This window comes from Centroberyx gerrardi, chromosome 9 (genome assembly GCF_048128805.1).
Source record: "Centroberyx gerrardi isolate f3 chromosome 9, fCenGer3.hap1.cur.20231027, whole genome shotgun sequence".
Classification (NCBI taxonomy): domain Eukaryota; kingdom Metazoa; phylum Chordata; class Actinopteri; order Beryciformes; family Berycidae; genus Centroberyx; species Centroberyx gerrardi.
This window is the reverse complement of record NC_136005.1, coordinates 9,980,475-10,004,294: the sequence shown is the minus strand read 5'-3', so window position 1 is coordinate 10,004,294 and position 23,820 is coordinate 9,980,475. Positions and strand designations below refer to the sequence as shown.

The following is a 23,820-nucleotide window of genomic DNA, read 5'->3' as shown; positions in this document are numbered from 1 at the left end:
TCTTCCATCTTCACTGATTCATTGATACACTGATTCATTGATTCATTCATTCCATCTCTTCCTTCCATCTCCTGTCCAGTGTCTGCTCGTTCCCGTCTGATTGTGTATTTACGTCCAGCTCTTAAGCTCTTAATTATTCATTTATTTGTGTCTCCTTCCTCCCACCCTCTCTCCAGCGCCTACTCGTTCCACGTGAGCGCGGACGGCCAGATGCAGCCGGTGCCCTTCCCCCCCGACGCCCTGCTGGGCCCGGGCATCCCCCGCCACGCCCGTCAGATCCACACCCTGAACCACGGAGAGGTGGTGTGCGCCGTCACCATCAGCACCTCCACGCGCCACGTCTACACCGGAGGCAAGGGCTGCGTCAAGGTGTGGGACATCAGCCAGCCGGGCAGCAAGAGCCCCATGGCCCAGTTGGACTGTCTGGTGAGACACCGGGGAGCGAGGGGGACTCCCTATAAAGACATTAACAGGCACACACACACACACACACATACAAGAACACACACTAAAATGCACTAAAGGAGTGCAGATGCGTGCGCGTACACACACAGACACATACATTCATACAAACACATATTCACAAGCGTTAAAACATACACACATGCACACACATGTACACAGGCAAACACAGACTGACATGAGTGCAGATGCGTGCAGCTACTCACATGCACACACACACACACATACAATGTACACACTGAGCTGATTTGGTCTTATTGACTTTGTCATCCTTCATTTAATTGAATCCTCTTTGAATCACATTGAAATTGACATTATCAAAATGTCCACATTAATTTCCTGAGCTTCCTCAATCATATTGCCATCTGTCCCATAATGCCTCATACACCGGTCTTCTCCTTCCTCTGATTAGAACAGGCATAACCTGTATGGTTTTCTTATCTTGCCCAATCAGAACAGGGATAACTACATCCGTTCCTGTAAAATCCTCCCGGACGGGCGGACCTTGATTGTGGGCGGGGAGGCCAGCACGTTGTCAATCTGGGACTTGGCCACGCCCACTCCCCGCATCAAGGCGGAGCTAACGTCGTCTGCCCCGGCCTGCTACGCTCTGGCCATCTCCCCTGACAACAAGGTCTGCTTCTCCTGCTGCAGCGACGGAAACATTGTAGTCTGGGACCTCCACAACCAGACCCTGGTCAGGTAAGGAGAGAGGGAGGGAAGAGGGGAGGAGGGAGGGAGGGAGAAATATCTCGGTGTGGGACTTCTACAACTAGAGTCCAGTCAGTTGAGGAGAGAAGGAGGGAAGAGGGAGCAGAGAGGAGAGGAGGAAAGAGAGAGGAAGTAGAGGAGATAGGAAGGAGAAAATAAAACAGATATTTGCTCTCTTGCCTCTACAACCAGACTGTAGTCAGGAGACAGGAGGAAAGGAGGGGAGGGGAGAGGGAGGAGGGACACAGAGGGAGGGATGGGAGGAGGTGGAAACATCTTAGTCTGGATCTCCTCAACCAGACACTAATCAGGTAAGGAGAGAGGAGGTAAGTGAGAGAGGAGAGGAGAGGAGAAGGAAACATGAAACTTCTGCAACCAGACTCTGGTTAGATAAGGAGAAAAGGAGAGAAGGGGAGAAGAGAGGAGCGAAGAGAGGGGGGAGGAGAGGAGGTAAGTGGGGGGAAGGGAAGGAGGGAGGAGAAAATATATTTGTTCTGACACTGCCACAACAAGACTGTAGAGGAAGGAGAAAAGAAATAAAGAAATAAAATGGGTGAAAAGAGAATGAGAAGAGAGGAAGGAGGCAGGGTAGCAGAGAGGTAGTGTGTGTGTGTGTGTGTGTGTGTGTGTCTGATTGTCTCCTGTGTGTCCTCCATGCAGGCAGTTCCAGGGTCACACAGACGGGGCGAGCTGCATCGACATCTCCAACGATGGCACCAAGCTGTGGACGGGGGGGCTGGACAACACCGTCCGCTGCTGGGACCTCCGAGAGGGACGGCAGCTGCAGCAGCACGACTTCACCTCGCAGGTACACACACACACACACACACACACACACACACACACACACACACACACACACATCTTCACTTCGCAGGTATACACACACACACATACACACAGCACGACTTCACCTCGCAGGTTCACACACACAGCACATCTTCACCTCGTAGGTACACACACTTACACTGCAGAATAAGCACACACACAGCACCATGGCTTCACTTAGCAGATACACACACACACACACACACGTACACACAGCAGCTCAACTTAACCCCGCAGGAACACACAAAATAAACACACATACAGACACCACAGAATAAACACACACACACTATAGAATAAACACACACACACACACACACACACACACACACAGCATCATGACTTCATCTCACAGATACACACACAAACACTCTCACAGCAACACACCTTCACAGGTGTCACACACAATTACATGTATGCACACACACACACACACACACACACACTAGTACAACTTAACCTTGCAGGTACTCACACACACAAATACACATCAACACAAACGCACACACATAAATACAAATACACTACACAGCATAAACACACACACACCAATACGACTGCACCTCGCAGGTATTTACACCAATAAACAGTAACACGCACACACACACACACACACACACCAGCATGACTTTACCTCTCAGGTACTCACTCACACACACACACACTCTCTCTGTCTCTCTCATTCACTCCTCACTGTCACAACAAGGCTATAGAGTTGACCACTGTTGTCAGATGAGTTTCGATCTGCCGTGTAATGACTTTCTCTCTCGCTCGCGTCTCTCTACGTCTACCACTTTCCCTCACTCACTCCCTCTTTTTCTCCCTCCCCATCTCTCTCTCTCTCTCTATCTCTCCATTTCTCTCTCTATCTACCCCTCTCTCACCATTTCCCTCCTTCCCTCTCTCTCTTTCCTTCCCCTGTGTCTCTCTGCCTCTTCCTTCAACCGTCCATCCACCTTGCGTCTTTCCTTTTTTCTCTTTGTCTCTCTCTTCTTTCCCTCCTCCCCTCTCTTCATATCACTCCCCTCCCTTCCCTCCCTCCTGCAATCTCCCTCCATCTTTTTCCTCTTTCTCCTCACTTCCTCTCCCATCTCTCCGTTTCTTCATCTCTCCATCCCTCCCACCTCCATCTCGTTTTACTCCCTCCATCTCGCTCTCCCATCCCTCCTTTCCTCTCTCCCTGAATCCCTTCCCTCCCCTTGTTTCCCACCTCCTCTCTCCCTCAATCTTCCCCCTTCTCTCCTTCCCTCCCCCTTCCATTACCTGCTCCCTCTCTCCATCTCCTTCTCTCATTCCCTCCTCCTTCATTTCCTCTCTCCTGTCCTGTCCCACCATGTCTTCCTTTCTCCATCCCACTCTCATCCCTCCCTCCCTCTCTCCCTCCCTCCCTCCCTCCCTCCCCAGATCTTCTCGCTGGGCTACTGTCCGACAGGCGAGTGGCTGGCTGTGGGCATGGAGAGCAGTAATGTGGAAGTGCTGCATGTCTCCAAACCTGACAAGTACCAGCTGCACCTCCACGAGAGCTGTGTGCTCTCCCTCAAGTTCGCCTACTGCGGTACGTACACACACACACACACACACACACACACACAGGCTCACACCCAGTCTGGACTGATTGGTTACATTATGTTTCTAAAGGCTACTACTGTATACTTGCTGCCACTCACACACACTTGTCACTCCACTCCACGCTAATGGTATGCAGTTATGTATATTGCATCGCCGTGCATTTACTGAACCTGAAGTGGTGTGTGTGTGTGTGTGTGTGTTATTACAGGCAAGTGGTTCGTGAGCACGGGGAAAGACAATCTGTTGAATGCATGGAGGACGCCGTATGGAGCCAGTATTTTCCAGGTGAGAGACGAGCGCAATGCTCTGTATATATGTGTGTGTGTGTGTGTGTGTTTTTTTGTGTGTGTGTGTGTGTATTTGGGGGTGCAGCTGTCATCTAGCTGTCAGTTGGTTAGTGTTATTGAGGCTATCTCTACTTTCTGTCCCTTCACTATCCCTGTACCATACACACTTTCAGCCCCAGAGGCAGAGAAGGGGGGGGGGGGGGGTTCAGAGAGACCTTTTTTTATCCCAGATTTGTTGATCCAAGGTGACTTGCTGAGGTTTATCAGAGAGAGCAGACTGCTAAACACACACACACACACACACACACATTCACACAGCACACAACAAATGGAATAATTCCGTCCTCTTCAATCTGGCCGCATGCGCAAACGTTGAAAAATGAATATGCAGGGATGCAACATTTTTAGCTGAGCCAGTTCATCTGGGTGTGAATGAGACTAGCTAGGGGAGATGAAGGTACATTTAAGCTGGGAGGGGTGTGTGTGTGTGTGTGTGTGTGTGTGTGTGTGTGTGTGCGTGTGTGTGAGGCAGTGTGGCTGTCATATTTCTGTAAGCTAGAGCGGGCAGGGTTGGCGGCTCCTGTCTCCCCGTGGACTGAAATGAGAATGCTGGCTATCTGCTTTGTTAGCCAAATGCCAAACGTTTCTCTCCTGCCAAACGCCCCCCCCCCCCTTCACCATGACATACAGAGCTTCTCTCTCTCTCTCTCCCTCTCTCTCTCTCTCTCTCCTTGGTTTATCGCTGTCCTTTCCAGTCGTGTCTCCTGCTTCTATTTACCCCCGCGCTACCCTCTAGCTCTGCGTCTACACCCATTTTTCCTCCCTCTCTCTCTCTTCTTGTCTTTCTGTTTATTGTTGTCCTTCCTTCCTCTCCCCCTCCCACTTTCTCATTTTTATCTCCTCTTCTCTCCCCCTCACTTTTTTTCTCTGCCCTTGTCTTTGTGTTTATCCTTCCTACCTTTCCCCTTGCTTCCTCTCCTCTCTCATTTTTTATCCTTTGCTCTCTCTCTCTCTCTCTCACTCTCTACCTCTGTTTCCACTCCCTTACTTTTCTCTCTCTCTCTCTCTCTCTCTCTCTCATTCTTTTCAACCCCGCTCACCCTTTGGCTTGTCTGTTACATTCCTCTCTCTCTCCCCTTTACTATTTATTGTGGTCCCTTGTTTCCTCTCTCTTCTTTCTCATTTTTATCTTTCTCCCCCACTCGACCCTCTTACTTTTCTCTCTCTCTTTCCAACCCTCTGCTCAACCTTTGCCTTCCCCGTTGCATCTCACTCCCCTATCTCTACCTCCCCCCTACCCCCCCCCCTCTCCATCCCTCCCTCCTGCTGTCTGGGTATAGTGTGAGGGATCCTGTCTGAAATGGCCTCTCACCAGTGGCTTGATGATTGACAGCCCTGCTGTGCCTGTAGCAGGGAGGGAGGGGGGGAGGGAGGGGGAGGGAGGGGAAGGAGTTCAGAGGGGAGGAAGAGCCGAGATGAGAGAGGGAGAGACACAGCGAAAGAGGAGGAGGCGGGAGGAGGAGGAGGAGAGCCGGTGGAAGAAAGGAAGGAAGATAAATGATGATAGAGCAGAGGAGGAAGGGAGGGAGAGAGGGAGGGACAGGAGGAGGGATGGAGGGGTGGAGGGAGAAGGAGCTTTAGATCATCTGAAGCCAGGTGCCCAGGTCTGGCTTTCGCACACAGAGGAGAGAGAGAGAGAGAGAGGATTGTGCCTTTTGCCAGTACATGCAGACCATCAGACTTCTGCTGTTAGTGATGCTTAAACCTGCAGTTAATGAGGCTGCATCTCTCCAGAGCGCAAGAGAAAAAGAGAGAGAGAGAGAGAAAGAGAGAGAGGGAGAACACTGTCTGTCTCTCACACAAGCAGACGAATGAGTCAGCATCCCGGAGCTGTGGAGATGTCTGTTTGGAAATAATTGCCGACTGTTTTGAAATGCAAATATGTCTCGTTTGATTGAGTATTAAGTGATGAGTCATATCTTTTCTAACATCTCTCTCTCTCTCTCTGTTTGTGTCTCCATCGCTCTCTCTGTCTCTTTCTCTGTTTGTCTCTGGCTCTTTCTGTCTCTCTCCCTGCCTCTGTTTGTCTGGGTCTCTTTATGTCTTTGTGTTTCTCTCTCTTTCACCTCTCTCTCTCTCTCTCTCTGTCTGTGTCTCTCGTCCCCTCCCAGTCCAAGGAGTCCTCGTCTGTGCTGAGCTGTGACGTTTCCCCAGATGACAAGTACATAGTGACGGGCTCCGGGGACAAGAAGGCCACCGTCTATGAAGTGGTGTACTGAGGACAGGGACAGGACGGGACGGAGGGCTTGGGGTCGTTTCGGGGTGGGGTTTAGGGGTGGGGGGGGGGGGGGGGGTTGGGGGCAACAAATGCCCCCCCCTTCCCACTACCCCTCCCAATCCTCTGTACAGCAGCAGCAGCGCCGCCTCCTTCCCAGCTCCGCTTCCTTCTAAAGGACTGAGTCCCCCTCACCCCAATACATCACCGCCCCCCACCCCCCTTTACTGTGATATAAGCTACTGTGGAAGCCTCCACCTGCAACCCACCACCCCCACCCCCACCCCCCTTCCCCTTCCACTTTTAGCCCAAGGATGAGGCATGATAGAGAGAGAGAGAGAGAGGGAGGGAGAGAGGGAGAGAGAGAGGAGAAGAGAAGCAGCGAGATAAGAAGGACAAAGGGAAAGGGCGGTGGAGCATGAAGATAAAGACAGAGAGAGAAAGAGAGAAAGACAGACCGAGAAGAAAGAGGAGAGAAAGCCAGAGTGCGGAAGGGAGAGAAATGAAAGGGAGGGTGGGAGGAAGGAGGAGGGGGAGGAGGGATGGAGGGAGGGAGGGTAATTAGGGCTGTTTCCTGATTAAGAGCTCAGTGGAAGGGAGGCCCCCAGAGGAGGCGCGGAGCGGCACTGTGGGAGCGCCAGCCAGGAGCACTGATACCACACAATCGATTCATTAGCCAGACAGTGGAAGCCTTAATGAGGCTGACGCCGCAGCCCGCTCTCCCCAGCGAGAGGTGTCAGGAGCTGGGGAACGATGACGCTCCGAGACGGGGGGTGGGGGGCGGGGGGTGGAGGGGGCTGCCTCGGAAATGCACATACACTGACATGAAACATAGACCTATACACACACACACACACGAACGGGCGTACACGCACGTATGAGCGTACACACACCCGGATACAACCCTTGAGGTACTCATACAAAGAAAAGAAACGCACTCGCACGCGCACGCACCACACACACACCACGCAGAGCACCCAATTAAACATTCATCGCAGCGCTCCCCGTCTCACTGCTTAATATCTATTTTATTTTGGTCTGACAAAGGCGGCGTCTAATGAGCAGTGGAGTCAATGGGATTCTCCCAGGGCCCCGAGACACAAACAGAGAACATCAGCCGAGCTGTTCCCTCTAATTCCTCTGGATTGTTCTCCTGACACCGGGCGCTGCACTCACTCTCATTAAAGGCACTGTCAGCTAGATGAAGTAGCAGCACGCCAACTTCACTGTAAGGCAAAGACAGGGAAAATTAACACGACCCGTTTACGCTATCAGCCGCCAACTAAACGGCAACTAATCCCATTTCTTTCGAAATTTTATGCGACTAGTTGCTGATGACTTTTCACCATCAGTTCATCTACGAACAGATGACCCTGTTTGGAGTAATATGTCCACCACTGCCTGCTAATGTGCAAGCGCTCAAAGTGCTCTGGCTAAACCTTGTTTGATAAGCTATTGATTGCTAATAACTGACGCATAACACCGTACGGCTGATTCTTCCTTTTCAATCCTTGTATCATATTCCAAACTGGCTGGCAACTGTATATCGGAACTCACCGCTTCTGTAGAACATGCGTCACCAATGTGTAGACTTAAAAGGCACATTCAAGCTTTTTTTTTTTTTTAGTCATTTATTTCAGTATTTTTTATGAATAGTGTTTGCTTGTCTTATGTAATGATATGTTTATGTATCGGGGGCTATGGTTGCCTATGACTGCGCTTTGGGCTAGGGGAGCAAACAGAGAGGGATGCACACACACACACACGTGTAGACAGACACACACGCAACCACGTGGAACACAGGGGTGGGGAAAATATTTTTGTCCTTTTGTTTATTTCTTTTTTTTTTTTTTTTTCCTTTTTTTAACCAATGTACCTGTATCCTTGGTGATGGTGACAGGCAGTGGGCCGGTATCCCTCACTGCACTGCAAGAACAGCAGTCCTGTGTAAAGAAAAGAAAAAAAAACATACACCCTCCATTTCGGAGAAAAGTTCCTCTGCCTACTGTTTGTTGGTTTTTCTTTCTGTTTTGTTCCTGTTTCTCAGAACAGAAGTGGTAGTAAGCGTACTTTAGTCTGTTTTCAGTCCTTATTGTGTAATAATGCTACTTCAGTGTTTCTGTTGAGTCTGTGGTCTGTACAGCAGGCGCCGGCTGGGACAGGGGGATACAGATTTAGCCATCGAAGAGGTCCCACTTTTTACTGCATGCTTGCTGCACAAATACTGAACTTCTGCTGGCATAACTAATTGGATAGAACTGGATAATTCTAATTTTATTCAGCCGTTAGCAGGCACAAGGAATGGTCTGGCAGCCAGCTGTTACAGAGGCATGAGTTTTATGTTACAGTACGCATATTTAGTTCAATTGTATAAAAATTAAGCAAGATTTCTACATTTCCCGCTGCAGCGCTAATGCAGGATAGAAGAATTATGGGGGACTTCTACAATGGCTAGCACTGTACTAGTGAGGGGGGATGAGGAGAGAGTCGAAGATAACATGTATAGTATAATGCCTCTGCCTGCCTCTTTCCCTTTCCCTCGCTGCCTGTTCAGCCATAGGCAGACTTAAATGATAATCTCATACCCAAGCTTGCATACTACTCAGAATGACGCTGTGTAATGGCTACGCATTTGGTGGTATGCTAGCGCGAATATTTGGGACATAGTATTTGATACTCTTCTTTCACCGTCAGTAACCATCTCTCTCCCCTGCCTGTGCTTTCTCTGTTCCAACAGTAAAGACTTTTCCGTTTTACAAGCTCATCATTAGTACTCTTTTAAAAAGCCAAGGAACTTCTTTTTTTTTTAAATGCACTGTGTTTTCCCTCCTGACGCGTTTCCCATGTGCTGTACAAGAAATACTATGTGTGAAAAATAAACAAAACTTGTGTTCATCTTTTCAAGTGTCTCTTGTGTCAGTCTTTTCCTTGAGATGTCAACGCTGAAAGAGAATAACTCCAAGGACCACAGGGAATACTTTGTTCTTTTAACATCGAGAACTACTTTTGCCCAGTTTAAATCGCACGTTTCCAGCCCTAACTCTCAACTAACACTCAAATAAGGAAATAAACTTGCTGCACTTTTCAACAAATGAAAACCTTAAGCAACCACACAATCCTGTTCCTCTCCGAAAGTACTCTATCATGAGTAAACGTCTTCACTCCCCAGCTCTCCCTGCATTACACTGCCATCTGTCCCGCTGGAGACTTCATACACAAAGCCAGCCTCTTCCACAAATACACACCTCACACAGTAATTTCAGAAACTCTCAAAAACTTTTTTTTCCCTAAATTTACAATGGCTTTTCAGTGGTTTGGCTTTCACCACTTGCACTATGCTAAAACATATTTGACACATCGGGGACGTCATCCATGCCATTACAGTAAAACAAGGCAAATTGGTGATGCAAGTTTTTGTGCAACACCAGCAACATATAAATCAATAACTAGGAAAACACTGGGTTACATCTGACCAATTTGATTTGGTTTCTGGAGTGTGACCAGTGCTCGGGGTCTCGTCTCGTCTCATGGATAAGTTGCACACATCAAATAGAGCAGGGATACTGGATCTCATTTACATGCATTTCCATATGTGTAGAATTTTAAGAAGATGCTGACATGATGGGCCTAAACTTAAATACATGAAACATGCATGCCAAATATCTTCAAAGGCTGTGTCGTTTAATTGGCAGCTGAAATTTCATCCACTGCATATTTTGAAATGTGCTCCATCTAAATTTTGGAGTATACTGCTTGATAAATAACTCCCAATGAGACGGTCTTGCTGTAACATTGCTAAGAAGGGGCACTCTGCCCCAATCAGGGACCCTAACACTGATTACTATGCCAACTATTGTGGTAACCAGAGAGCTAGTTAGCAAGCTTTCCATTTCATTTTTTCCATTCAGTATGTATATTAATTCGAAGAAAACTTCCCGCACAGTAGGCTACACGAGTTGGCAACTAAGATATGCATAAAAGCCATAAAAGCCTTGAGGGTGTTCTGCAATTTTGGCTATTTTGCTATTCTAAACAATATACTATCCAAATGTATGCCAAGAATCCTTTAGTCAGGACAGGAGATAAATGAGTTTCACTGCTCACACTGTTGCTGCTTTTGGGTTTTGCAGGACAGTACTGGATCACCACCATACCCATAATCACTAAAGAACAGCCTCTTGGGTATTACTGCTATAATAATCCATTCTACAGCCTATTGTACTGCAAACCACCTTTGTCTAGCCACATTACAAGCTGGCTCAGCACAAAACCGACTACGCCGGTATTATTTACCCAGAGCTTGAGCCACAGTGGAGCTGTGAATCCTACCGACTTGTTCACGGTGCGGGTTTGAATCCCAAGACACGTTCTCTTACAGCCATCCGTTTCTGAGGACGCGGCACAAGAATGACAATGTAGAGTCTGACTAGAGAAGCAGCTTTGTGCCGCTGCTCCCTCAGAGAGCCAGAAATGTTTCCTGTAGTCGGGAGAGCCAGGCAGAGTTTACTCGCCATTCACATCCCTCATTTTTCATCGAAATATTTCTAAGATGCTTTTGACATCTTGCACAGATGTTTTTCTGGCTGTGTTATGGTTTCAAAAAATCATTCAACAAATACTCCTTTTGATTTTTTTTGTTATAAACACTATAAACCTGGCAAGTCTAACCTGATTCTGCAGCGGAAAAGTGCCTTTTGACAGCCAATACTGCGACAAACACACCGCTTTACCACAGATCTGCTTTATTTCTGCCCTGCAAGCCATTCCAATACCCAACATCCTCCTGAGGGAGCAGTTCCAACCTGGTTTTCTGTGGAAAAAATGCTCATGAAACAGACAAAAAACACGAATGATACACTGCCAGTCAAGATTGAGAAATGCAATCAGGAACCAAGCCCCCCCCCCCTCCCCACCCCAATTTCCCTCTGTTTACTCAAGCAAATCCAAGTCACAAATAACATCCTTGTTTGCCTTTAGAGAACTTTATTTACATGTCCATATATAGCAAGGTCAAGGTTCACGATGCAGTTGTGAAAATACCTGTCTGCCTATGTGCCCTAACAAATACAATAGAAAAACACACTTAATGTTGAGTGTTAATGATGATGACGTCGTAGTAGTAGCCACTTCCCTGAAATTGACGAGTACCTGTTGTGAGCACTGAATTCTGTTTTATGTCCCGGGGTAGTGGTGTTCTGTTCTGGGCTGGGTTTCACTAAAAACATCTAAAGAACAAGTTCATCTTTGTTCTTTTGTAAGAGCACAGAGCAAAGACAAACTCACTGCACAGACGCTTGAGGGGAAACCCAGCCCTGTTCTGTCCATGGAGTCATGTATGTACCGGAGATAATACAATCATGTTGCCGCTGAAACCTAACCAGGAGAAAATAGTTGGAACCTCACAGCACACTGTCCCGCCATCTGCCACGCATCTGCTACCCCGAGGAGCAGCCATGTGCCGAGGACTGGGCTGGACCGGGCCAGGCCAAACTGGGCCAAGCTGACCCAGGCTGGGACTTTACACAGCACAGGAATATGGACCGTATTTTTCCATTCGAGTTTCCAGCCCTCCCCGAACCCTTCCCACACTTCCTCTGTCCCGTGTCTCTGTCTTTCTCTTCCTCTCCTTCTATCCACTTAATGTGGTCCAACTGTTTCGAGAAAAATTCAAAGGCTAAAAAAATAAGATTTTTTTCCTAATTTCTTGTTCACTACAGAGGTTTTATTTTGTTAAAAAAACAAGGAAAAAAGAAACAAAAACAAAACAAAAAAAAGTTCTTTGGAGGAATCCCACAATTGCGCAGCTATAGACTAACCAGCGTTCTCAGAGCATTAAAAACAAAGTTCAGAGTTCGTTTTTTTTTCCAGAGATGTGACTTTGTGCCCCTTGCTTCTCTCTCTCTCTGACTGTCTCTCATTCCTTTCACAAACGTAAACAAAACAACAAAGTACGAGTGAGTGTCTCTTGTTTCCATGCCACCGACTCTCTGTACAGTCATTGGTGCAGGGGGGAGCCTGGGCTCCGCCCCCTGATTATTAATTTACTTTTTTTCAGCCAATCAGAGTTCTCTTCAGTAGATGACTTCGTAGACTGTGGCCTTCTTGTCCCCAGAGCCGGTGACGATGAACTGGTCATCGGGGGAGATATCACAGCTGAGAACCGACGAAGACTCCTTGGACTGAACACAGAAAGGGAGAGGAAGCCATGTTAGCTAGGAACAGTCAAAGAATCTTGTAACACAGAAACACAGGTCTGGTTAAACAGCTGCTATTCAAGTTAAAACTGATATACGTGTGGGTGTCTCTAAAGAAAATTCTCTAATATTGACACAAGTAGAAGATGACGTGATGAGAAAATGAAACTGCATTCAAAATATTTGACTTCATAAATGGAAGTTGCTTGCAGGCCACAAATGACACACTTCCTCATCATTCCAATGTATCATAACATATCTTTTAAACAAGCATAGCATAAAACTAGCTGGAGATTTTCCTCATAGGGAAAGTCTCCAACAGTTGCAGAACACTGTGCATAGAAATCAGCGTTGGACGGCCTACCTGGAATATGCTGGATCCGTAAGGTGTCCGCCATGCGTTCAGGAGGTTATCTTTGCCTGTGCTCACGAACCATTTACCTACAGGACAAACACACACACCGATCAACGGATAAAGCCTCAGGGGAGGATAGATATGGAGAAGACTGAGAGGGACGGCTTGCTTTGCTTTTGTAGGCAAAGGCAAAAAGGAAGAAACGGTTTCTGAAGAATGAGAGAAGCAGAGATTTGTTCGGCTTGTCTGTGATTAAATACCCTGAGGGAATATGATGTAACCAAACCATCAATCTAGTCCGTGTGTGTGTGTGTGTGTGCGAAGTGTGTGTACGTACCGCAGTAGGCGAACTTGAGGGAGAGCACACAGCTCTCGTGGAGGTGCAGCTGGTACTTGTCAGGTTTGGAGACATGCAGCACTTCCACATTACTGCTCTCCATGCCCACAGCCAGCCACTCGCCTGTCGGACAGTAGCCCAGCGAGAAGATCTGGGGAGAGAGGGAGGGAGGGGGTGGAGGGAGAGAGGGAGGGGGAAAAGGAGGGATGGGAGGAGGGAGGAGAAGAAGAGAGGGACGAGAGCGTAATGGAGAGAGGAAGGCATGGAGAGACGGGAGAGAGGAAATGAGGGAGGAGAGAAGGAGATGGAGAGAGGGAGGGAGGGAAAGGGAGGGAGGAGACAAGGGAAAGTGGGGAGAGAAGGGGAGAGATTGACAGAGAGAGCGGGGGAAGGAGCGAGGGACAGAGGAACAGGGAGGTGGGATACAAGGGAAGGGGGAGGGAAGAGATTGAGGGAGGAGAAGGAGAGAGGGAGAAGGAGGGAGTGAATCAAAGGAAGGAGGAAGTAAGGAAGGGAGGGATGAGAGTGGGAATGGAGAGAAGAAGACATGGAGGGAACAGAAGGAGAAATGCAGGCAGGGATAGAAGGAGTGGAGATGTGGAGAGAAAGAAAGAAAAATGTTTAAGAGATGGGGGAGAAGTAGGAAAAAAAGAGAGGATAGAGAGAAACTTATTATAGGAAGGATGAGAGCTCGTATCTGATAATAGCGGTCATCAAATGGTCATCAGCAGCCTGTCAGCAGACTAATGCCTGTTAGTCTGGACTGCCACAAATCTGATTTGTGCTCCTCTGTGTGTGTGTGTGTGTGTGTGTGTGTGTGTGTGTGTGTGTGTGTGTGTGTGTACCTGCGAGGTGAAGTCGTGCTGCTGCAGCTGCCGTCCCTCTCGGAGGTCCCAGCAGCGGACGGTGTTGTCCAGCCCCCCCGTCCACAGCTTGGTGCCGTCGTTGGAGATGTCGATGCAGCTCGCCCCGTCTGTGTGACCCTGGAACTGCCTGCATGGAGGACACACAGGAGACAATCAGACACACACACACACACACACACACACACACACACCACTCTACCTCCTCTCTGCTCTTCCCAAATAGAGTTTAGTTACTTCCTCCCCTTCCTCCTTTCTCCAGAGAAAGACAGTCAGAAAAATGCTGCTTTTAGAAATGGTGAAGAAGTGGTGTAGGGCCTCATCTTCTCCAATATTCCTCCCCTTTATCCCTTCCTCCCTGTCCTCTTTTCTAAACTAAGACTTCCCTCTCTCCATTGCCTCCGTTCTCTCTGCTTTGGTTACCTCACTAAAATGTTTCTTCCTGCTCTCTCTCCCTCTCCTCCTCTCTTCTTACCTGATGTGAGTCTGGTACTACAGTGTTTGCTCCCTCCCTCCCTCCCGTCTTCCTCTCTCTCCTCTCCTCCCTCTTCTCTTCCGCACTCCTTACCTGACCTTTGACGTCTAGTTGTGGAAGTCCCAGATCAAGATATTTCCTCCCACCCACCCACCCTTTCTCCTCTCATCCCTCCTCCTCCTCCCCTCTCCTGATGAAGTCTGGTGGTAAGAGGTAAGAGACCAAATATCTTTCTTATTTTCTCCTTCCTATCTCCTCTTCGTCCTCTCTCTTTCCTCCTCTCCCGTCTCCTCCTCTCCTCAACTGACTGAAGTCTAGTTGTGGTCCTCTCCTCTCCTCTCTCCTTACCTGACCAGGGTCTGGTTGTGGAGGTCCCAGACTACGATGTTCCCGTCGCTGCAGCAGGAGAAGCAGACCTTGTTGTCAGGGGAGATGGCCAGAGCGTAGCAGGCCGGGGCAGACGACGTTAGCTCCGCCTTGATGCGGGGAGTGGGCGTGGCCAAGTCCCAGATCGACAGCGTGCTGGCCTCCCCGCCCACAATCAAGGTCCGCCCGTCGGGGAGCAGCTTGCAGGAGCGGATGTAGTTATCCCTGTTCTGATTGGGCACAATAAAAAACAGAAATACAAATATCCCATAAAGATGGCTGTTTATTTATATATATAATGATATATGTTGCAGCACACTGTAAATGACAGTGGGGGATAAGTCATCTGTGAAGTCTGAAGTTAAGCATGCTACTTCAGCAGTATCATAGCAATAAATAAAGTTGCTCGTGGATTTGGCTTTAGGACAACAATGTGAGGGTAATTCATCATACAAAGTGTGTGTGTGTGTGTGTGCGCGAGAAAGAGAGAGAGAGACAGAGAAAGAGAGAGAGTGTGTGTCTTTATCGGAATGAAAATCCCTTTAATCTCCAAGTACAATAAATGTACAGCAGTTTGTCTTGGTGATGTTGGTGCAGAAACAGATCAGCAGCTCACAGATATACCAGTCACATATCAAACCAGACACACACATCCTCCAAGATGACAGGACCTCACAGACAGTACTTAAGGGACACTGTTGAGACGGCAGACCTTAAATATCACTCTACAAATATCCCTTCAACGGTCCCCCTCGCTCCCCGGCGTCTCACCAGACAGTCCAGCTGGGCCATGGGGCTCTTGCTGCCCGGCTGGCTGATGTCCCACACCTTGACGCAGCCCTTGCCTCCGGTGTAGACGTGGCGCGTGGAGGTGCTGATGGTGACGGCGCACACCACCTCTCCGTGGTTGAGGGTGTGGATCTGACGGGCGTGGCGGGGGATGCCCGGGCCCAGCAGGGCGTCGGGGGGGAAGGGCACCGGCTGCATCTGGCCGTCCGCGCTCACGTGGAACGAGTAGGCGCTGGAGAGAGGGTGGGAGGAAGGAGACACAAATAAATGAATAATTAAGAGCTTAAGAGCTACAGATACACATACAGTCAGACGGGAACAAATGGGCGCTGGAGACAAGAGAGGGCAAACTTTTTTATTTACTTGTTGTAGCATATATTGTACACAATATAACTTTGGTGAAGACCTTTACAGACTTTGTTAGACCCATACTGAACCATAAGACACAGTAGAAACTAGACAAGTTAGAGAAAACTATCAGATATTTTCCATGGTATGTCCTACATCCACCTCTGGAAACTCTTACAATGTCAGATATCGTCAATTTGTGATGTTCATTGCATTTGAGGAGTTATTTTGTGATAACTGTGAAGTGTTGTAATTTACTTTTTTGGTGTACCCGCTTTTCCTTCAACCTGCCTCTCTTACTTTTGCTTCAATTAGTGATTTTCTGCATTTCCCACAATGACTTTCAACAACCCCCAGAGAACAGGCCTGAACTTGTTGCATTCAGATGTGGGATAAGATGGAAAGAGCAAGGCAGCAAGTTTTTCCAGTTGAGAAAAAGCAAGAGTTGTCCTCCTTAAACAAGGATTGTTGTATTCTGGCCTATTGAGGATACTGTAGGTGGAGAAACTGGTCTCTCTGTCTCTTCTATGATGGATTTCTCCCTGTGTGGCTGTTGAACGTTGGTGCAAAATGGAGGCTCTGGAAAGACTTAATCTGATGGGCTGACACCAAAACATTATTATTTACCATTTGTTTCAGATAGTTGAAAACTTTGCTGCTATTGCACTCAAAACTATTATTATTTAATACTGCTATTAAAGGAAAATACTCCACCAAACCCAAAGTTGAACCCAGAAAAGCAAGGTACATCGCTTTTACATCGTTTTTTTAACAGTGTTATGGAGTTTCAGAGTGGATTTTTCATTTAAAGTTTGTGATACACGGGTACATATTGTTTTTGGTTAAACTAACAGAACATTGGAGGCTCCAAACTCTATATGTACCGTGACGTGACAATTTCATCGCTGTATAATAAGTAGTTCACAGAAAAGGCGAGGTATAAATTGGGCTTGTTGAGTAGCACCGCTCAAATGAGCTTCAGCTCTCATAAGCCTCGCACTAGGTCTCTCTCTCTCTCTGCTAGTCAATTTTTAATTAAAGTATTTCCTTCCTGTTTTTTTGACACCATTTTTCATTGTTACGGCTCTTCTGATGCTGTAATTGAAATTTGAGGAGAGACTCTGAGTTTTTGGTTGCAGTTAATAGTTGAACTCTGTGGAAGATGTGGAAGATAAGAGGAGAAAGAGGAGACTCACGGCTTTCCCGAGGCGGCCGACTGCAGGCTGGCAGGAAGCCCAGGGACCCTCATATGTGGGTGTGGGGACTCATAGCCCACCTGGACAAAACAAGACATACACAGAGTCAAGAAAACTTGAAGAAACCTGGCTCACACAGAAGAGAAGAGAAGAGAAGAGAAGAGAAGAGAGAAGACCTGGCTCACACAGAAGAGAAGAGAAGTGAAGAGAAGAGAAGAGAGAAGACCTGGCTCACACAGAAGAGAAGAGAAGAGAAGAGAAGTGAAGAGAAGAGAAAAGAAGAGAAGAGAGAAGACCTGGCTCACACAGAAGAGAAGAAAAGAAAAGAAAAGAAAAGAAAAGCGACTTCACGCTCATGAAAATGCAACACAGAGACAGTATCAGATGGAAGATCGCAGAGTAAAATGAGATCATATGAAGGCAAAGAGACTTTTCAAAATCCAAGGTCATAGATGCTTAAGGATAAATGGGAAAAAAAAAAACGCAGCTTCCCTTCCCACTGCTCTCCCTCTCCAATAGCCCCATTCTCTTCCAACATATATCCCTCTCTCGCCCTCTTTGATGGGCTCATATGGACAGGTATTGCACATGACAGTGACATCCAAAAGACAAATTATCTGCGGGGTCGTCTATCTCACCACGGGGGATCGTCCGTAGCCTGCGGCGGCTGCAGCGGCGGCGGCGGCGGCGGCTGCAGATCCGTTCATCTGGGGGGAGACCAGGTGGAGGCCGGCGCCGTAGCCCGCCGCCCCGGGCAGCTCGCCGTTCACCCCTGGAGGGGGCAGGCCGAAAGCCCCCGGGGGGTACGCTCCCTGCACCGCCAGGGGGTTTCTCAGACCCAGAGCTGGGGGAGGGGGGGGAGGCGAAAGGGAGAGAAAATGGAGGGAAGAGAAGAGAGAGAGAAAGGTGAATATTGGTTATGATACATTTAAGGGAGCAATATTACATCGCAATACCACCCAAAACATGCAATATGTCGTTCAGAATGGGTTTTCTATTGCTTTAGCATAGGCTGGAATAAGCCCTAGATATTATTGAGGTGACTCCCTCTGCAGAGCCTTTCAGCGCCTGAGGCAGCTGTGACTGACAGGCTGTGAACAAGACGCCAGGCTGCCACACAAGGCAGGACAACACACTGCTGTCACTGTGGCCGGCTGCAGCACTAGACCACTACTGACCCCTGCTGGCCACCATGCCTTCCTGCAGCCACAGTGTGTAAGTGTGTGTGTGTGTTAAGATAAGTGTGTATATGTGCATGCAGGTGCATCTGTGAGAGTGTATGTATGCATAATTGCTTGTGTGTGTGTGTCTGTCTGTGTGTGCATGTGTGTGTGTGAGAGAGAGAGAGAGAGAGAGAGAGAGAGATAAAAGAGAAAGGGAGAGTGGTAAAAGAGAAAGGGAGAGTGGGAGAGAGAGAGAGAGAGGTAAACTAGAAAAGGAGAGTGAGAGAAAGAGAAAATGAGAGAGAGAGAGAGAGAGAGAGAGAGAGAGAGAGAGAGAGAGAGAGAGAGAGAGAGAGAGAGAGAGAGAGAGAGAGAGAGAGAGAGAGAGAGAGAGAGAGAGAGAGAGAGAGAGAGAGAGAGAGATGCATTGGAATAGATTGGGGCTCATTATGAACCAGCTCACAGTCACAGTCCGTCACCTCTCCTAATCTTTCCATTTAAAAAGTGAGGAGCGCTGAACATTTTCGCCCACAGCTGCTTTATTAAGCCCAGATGGTGGTCGGTGGTGGGGAGCTGGCTGACACCCATACCGACCGCTGGTGCCCAACACCCAGGTGGGTGCTACACATTGATAGAATCACTCCAAGTAACAAAGCGAGTACGCACTAAAAAGCCATTTCTACAAATGCGGTGTCACATTTTAAAGTGCTCCCCTGCGTGCAATGAATGTTCTTGTCCCTGAGAGGACGGCTGAAGGTATTTGTCTTTTTGGTCTCCTGAGCAACATAGTGAGAAACAGAACAAAAAAAACAAAAAAATTCATAGTTTGTCCTTTGATGAGGGCAAGCTTTACAATTTCACATCAGGCTTGGGCTTTCTGAAGTTCAATGGCACCTTTTACATTTAACCAAGGGTGGAAGTAAATAATTACATTTACTCCCTTTAGTGTAATTCAGTAGCTTTTTTGTGTCTTTTTTTTACAATTTTATTTTAGTTTTACTTAAGTACGTTTTTGCATAAGTATTGTACTTATGCTACATTTTAAATCGCATCCATTACAGAGTACAGATTTTACAAAGACAAATGGAAAAAAAAAAATATCATTGGGTCAAAAAGCAAACTTGTGGGATGCTCTTACCCAGTGGGTCCACACCAGGCTTGCCAGGGACGGGGCGGAACTGTGGGGGGCCGCTGGGTCCCGGAGTGTTGGACTCCTGAGACATGGGAGTCCCTGGCTTCATACCGGGAGTACTGGACTTCTCTCTCTGGGCGGGAGGAAACAGGAGGGGGAAAGAATGGAGCATTAGGAAGGGAAAATAAAGTAAGAAGGAAATAAATATATAATAAAGAAAGGAATAAATATGGGTAAAATTAGATATGTTAAAAAAAAAGGTGAAAGAAAGACGGAGAGCCAAAGAAAGAAATAGGAAAGTGCACAAATGAAAGAGTACGGCAGCAAGAGTGAAGGCAGATGAGACCAGAGAAACCTGTGGGATGTCAGCAGCCTTGACTGAATGTGTGTGGGATGTTGAATATAATAACTCCTCGCTATAGAGAGCAGTCCCACTCCTACCAGGTGAGATGCACTACTGACCCTGAACAAGACAGCAGAATGCAGTGTGTGTGTGTGTGTGTGTGTGTGTGTGTGCTGGGATCTAGGGGTACCATGGAAATTACTATATTGTGTGTGCGGTGTGTGTTGGTTGTATAGAAATGACTCAAATGTACATGTGTTTTGTCTCCATTTAGTTGTGTGTGTGCATGTGTGTGAGGGTGAATGAGTGAATGGATGTGTATATACTGACTGAAAACAGATGTGGGCGTTTGTCTGTGAATGTGTGTGTGTGTGTGTGTGTGCGAGGGCCAGTGAACTGCACATGAATGGATGTGTATACACTGTGTTAAGACAGATGTGTGTGTGTGTGTGTGTCTACCTGTGGGGGCTCCTTGCCACGGGAGGGGGAGGCGGCGCTGCTGGAGGAGGCCAGGGAGGTGGGGCTGGCCTGCGGGGGGCCCTCCTTCCGAGACGGGGGCATCTTGTCCAGGCCGTTCTCCCTGGACGAGTAGGACTGCACGCTGCGCGGGGACGACGGGTCCTGCATCCACAATACACACAACTTTATTGTCCGTAACATTGCACAGGACAGCAGGAGGGGAAATTGTCTTTAACCACTCAAAAAAAAAAAGGTAATCCTCAAGCTCCCTTTTTGTTGTATTTTTGGTGATAAGCGGCCAATAATTTGGAAATTTCGTTTCTGCACTGCACCTCCCAGAAATCACCTGTCAATCAAACAGTGTGTCCAGTACTGTGTCGCATTTTCTGCTGATGAAGTTTGAGTTTGTGTAGGTGGCGCTCTTTTCTTTTTCTGTTCAGACATGGTGGCTATCACTGCTCATGCTAACTACCCAGTTCTTCTTCTATTTATTCCAAACAAACCGGGAACGTAAAACGCATCACTTCCTGTGCACCACAGCATTTTTCCCGGGAAAAACCTACCCAACACTGCAACGTAAAAGCTTTCATGAACTGGATATAGGTTGAATCACTATTGTGTTATATCATCTGGCAATAAGGAGTAGCAAAGGGGGAAATTATTTATATGAAATGTCACAGATTATTACTTTAAAAAAAAACCTCATGGGTTGTGCTGATTATTTTTTTTACTTTTATTGTTGTACTTTGTGATGTAGATATTTTTACAAGGCCCTTGGGAGTGTTTTCCCACCTTGTGTGTGTGTGTGTGTGTATCTCTTTATCCTTTGTTTGTATTATCCAATTTTGTTTGCTTTTGTCTGCACTAATTCATAAAACTAATAAAACTAAAACAGTCATACATAAAATAATTGTACATAAAACTGTTAAAGTGCAGATGCCATATATTGCATGCGAGTGTGTGTGCATTTGTGTTTTTATGATTGTGTATGTGGGGAAAGGGGGGCAGGCAGAGGTGGAGGAGGAGAGTTTGGGGGGGGAGGGGGGGTTGTATTATTATTCAGATGGTCCTGCTGGGTGTGTTTACATGATGTATGCAGATGAAAGCTGTGAAGTGAGGCGAACAGAGGCCAGCGGCCGCCTACTAACCTCATCCACCACCAAATTATCATCACTCTTATCCGCATCGCTGCCCTGAGAGAGAGAGAGAAAGAGAGAAGAGAGAGAGAGAGAGAGAGAGTCAGAGAGAGAGAGAGAGAGAGAGAGAGAGAGAGAGAGAGAGAGAGAGAGAAAAAGAAGGGTTAGATATACCCCCATACAGTATGTTGTATGTAGGTTACATGTCGAAATATAACACACATACACTTGAACACACAAACAGAGACAGATCCAGTTCTAGATGTTTAACTTGGATGCAGGTGAAATTCTCTAGATAAATAAAACAAGACCCTGCTCATGTTTCTTTATTGTAGGCGCAAATGATTAACACTTTGGCACGTCCACATCACAGCCAGATCTACTGTCTGCGCACTTATTTAAACCGTTATCCAGGGAGGATTAACTGAGCACACATGGCCTTTTTTCTCAGAAACACTGGGAGCTGCCCAGTACAACCACAGTCTGCTCTGCTGCCGCTGGCCAACTGGGGGTTCAGAGCCTGGGCACCCTGACTGGTAGTTAGGGAGAATGGGATGGGTGTGCATAATTCTGTTATGCTGATATTCTGATATTACTTACCTAACCCTAACCATAGACAATAAAATAACCACCCAACATATATAAGTCTACTACTACTAGTCTACTAAAAATCATCCTTCTTAAAGAGTGAATCAACACTAAATCATGTTTTTTGAGCTGTAAACATGGTATTATAGCTTCTATATAGTGAATAGCATTGATCCTGTACTTAATTTCAACATTGTTCGAATTAAGTCCTGCATCCGCTTCTGCGAGCAGAAAATAAAATTGTTGCACTTTTCTCTGTGCACTGAAACCTTCAACTGTGTTGCACTTCTGGCAGCAGCTCAATCAGTGATGTCAAGGCAGGTATTTCGCCTTTGGCAGCGGCAAATGCTTTACGATCAGAAAATTGTTACTGCCACCAAGTAGAGATGAGTGATCCATTATCACAGACGCACTTCCCTGCTCTCTCTGGCTCCCCATCCCATTTTTCACATCTTTCAGAATTGTACACTAGGTGGAGACTGGCTGAAAACAATGTGCTTACCCACTCTTTAAGCTTAAGCTTGCACTTGCACTACCATAATGAGGCTAATAGATACTGTAATGGTGGTAATGGCTGCAAATATTTCAGTTTAATATTATCCTGTAAAATGAGGACGGGTCTCCAAAGTCCCACCGGAACCACACAGGCACCAGTGGTATCGTCTAAAGTGGACTGGCAGATTTAGGTGAAGCTTTCTTTGAGTTACCATTGAGTTACTTAAACATTGTTATAAAAGCGTTCTCACATAGTCCGTCATGAACTCCTTCTCATCAGCTTTCCTCTTCTTGCCGTTGCTGAGGTAGTCTGCTGAGCGTCCCTTGTCCCCGTTGGACAGAGAACTCTGCAGGGAGGGGGGAGAGGAGGAGAGAGGAGAAGAAAGAGAGAGGAGAGGAGAGGAGAGGAGAGGAGAGAGATGAAGAGGGGAGGGGAGAGTGAGAAGAAGGGCATATTGAATTGAGAACGAGAGCAGAGGCAAAGAGCGAGGGAAAGGAGAGGAGAGGAGAAAGGGAGAGGAGGAGACGGGGGAGGAGAGGAGTGCAGAGGGGGAGTGAGGGCAGACAGGGGAGAAGAGGGTGATAATGAGGTGAGAGGGACTGCATAAATCATGTCAGGCTCATAAGCGTCGGAGATGAATGTGAAAGAATATCAGGCCGCATCGATTGGCCAACTCGCTGTAGGAGTGAGAGGCAGACGGGGAATGTTAGAAGTTTTCTTTAAGAAAGCGGAGAGGACTAAGGAGGGGTTTCAGTATGCTTTGGCACTCTTGCGCTTTTTTTTTTTCCACCCAGAGTGTGTCAGAGTTTTAGTATTTTGATAAGTCTTGTGAACTAAATTGTTATTATTGAGTCCTGCACCTGTGTCTCAAAGAAATCCTGATATCTGCAGACTTCAGAAAGCCAGATGTAAACCTTTAAGACATTTTTTATACTACCTGGAATTTAATTTAAGGCAAGTTTAAAAACCAAAATAAAGAATTTAAGTTGGCAAAACCAGCCTATTTCCAACTGAACATGGCTGATGAACGTTCTGAAAGTATAAATGGGCATATAAGAAAAAGGACAACAGGAAATCAATTGTTAAAAGATGAGTCAATTGTGTTTAGTAAAGCAAAGTAAAACTGAATTAATCCAAGAGTGGATATGCAACCCAAAGAAATCTGTCATTGAATGGTGAAAAACATATGACTTCTAATAACTGTAATTAAGATATATTTATAGGCTACTTTTTAAACCCTTAAATTCAAATAATGTATTTTAAGAATTTCCTAGACTTTTTAAGGCTCTGTGGAAACCCTGCTAATGTACAACACTGAGTTTAGGAGATTACCTTCTATACTGAAGAATACTGAAACAAAGTGTGGACAGGTGTGAGATGGAAAGCTATATTTCAAACAGGTGATGGTGTTCTGTGTCTCACTCACCGGTCCTGCTTCCCGGTCTGAG

The 23,820-nt window shown here is 47.0% G+C and overlaps 3 protein-coding genes across 4 annotated transcripts in view; 2 read left to right on the top strand and 1 right to left on the bottom strand.

Moving 5' to 3' along the window:
• Nucleotides 1-9,032, top strand: part of tle2b (TLE family member 2, transcriptional corepressor b) — a 77,903-nt gene extending 68,871 nt beyond the window's left edge. For both annotated transcript variants that reach the window (XM_071920520.2, XM_071920519.2), the window contains exons 15-20: nt 177-426; nt 917-1,164; nt 1,834-1,981; nt 3,406-3,556; nt 3,779-3,855; nt 6,029-9,032. In XM_071920520.2, the coding sequence (XP_071776621.1) occupies nt 177-426; nt 917-1,164; nt 1,834-1,981; nt 3,406-3,556; nt 3,779-3,855; nt 6,029-6,136 (982 nt within the window). In that variant the 3' untranslated portion in view covers nt 6,137-9,032. The remainder of the gene's footprint in view (nt 1-176; nt 427-916; nt 1,165-1,833; nt 1,982-3,405; nt 3,557-3,778; nt 3,856-6,028) is intronic.
• Nucleotides 1-23,820, top strand: part of LOC139928106 (C2 calcium-dependent domain-containing protein 4C) — a 304,401-nt gene that overhangs the window by 235,339 nt on the left and 45,242 nt on the right. The window lies entirely within an intron of this gene.
• Nucleotides 11,106-23,820, bottom strand: part of tle2a (TLE family member 2, transcriptional corepressor a) — a 37,053-nt gene continuing 24,338 nt past the window's right edge. The window contains exons 7-19 of the mRNA XM_078285511.1: nt 23,799-23,820; nt 22,623-22,718; nt 21,301-21,345; nt 20,153-20,314; nt 19,357-19,483; nt 17,694-17,899; nt 17,056-17,135; nt 15,494-15,743; nt 14,705-14,952; nt 13,864-14,011; nt 13,019-13,169; nt 12,691-12,767; nt 11,106-12,311 (exon numbers count right to left, since the gene is read on the bottom strand). The exon at nt 23,799-23,820 is cut by the window's right edge and continues 41 nt beyond it. Coding sequence (XP_078141637.1) covers nt 12,204-12,311; nt 12,691-12,767; nt 13,019-13,169; nt 13,864-14,011; nt 14,705-14,952; nt 15,494-15,743; nt 17,056-17,135; nt 17,694-17,899; nt 19,357-19,483; nt 20,153-20,314; nt 21,301-21,345; nt 22,623-22,718; nt 23,799-23,820 — 1,720 coding nt within the window. The 3' untranslated portion in view covers nt 11,106-12,203. The remainder of the gene's footprint in view (nt 12,312-12,690; nt 12,768-13,018; nt 13,170-13,863; nt 14,012-14,704; nt 14,953-15,493; nt 15,744-17,055; nt 17,136-17,693; nt 17,900-19,356; nt 19,484-20,152; nt 20,315-21,300; nt 21,346-22,622; nt 22,719-23,798) is intronic.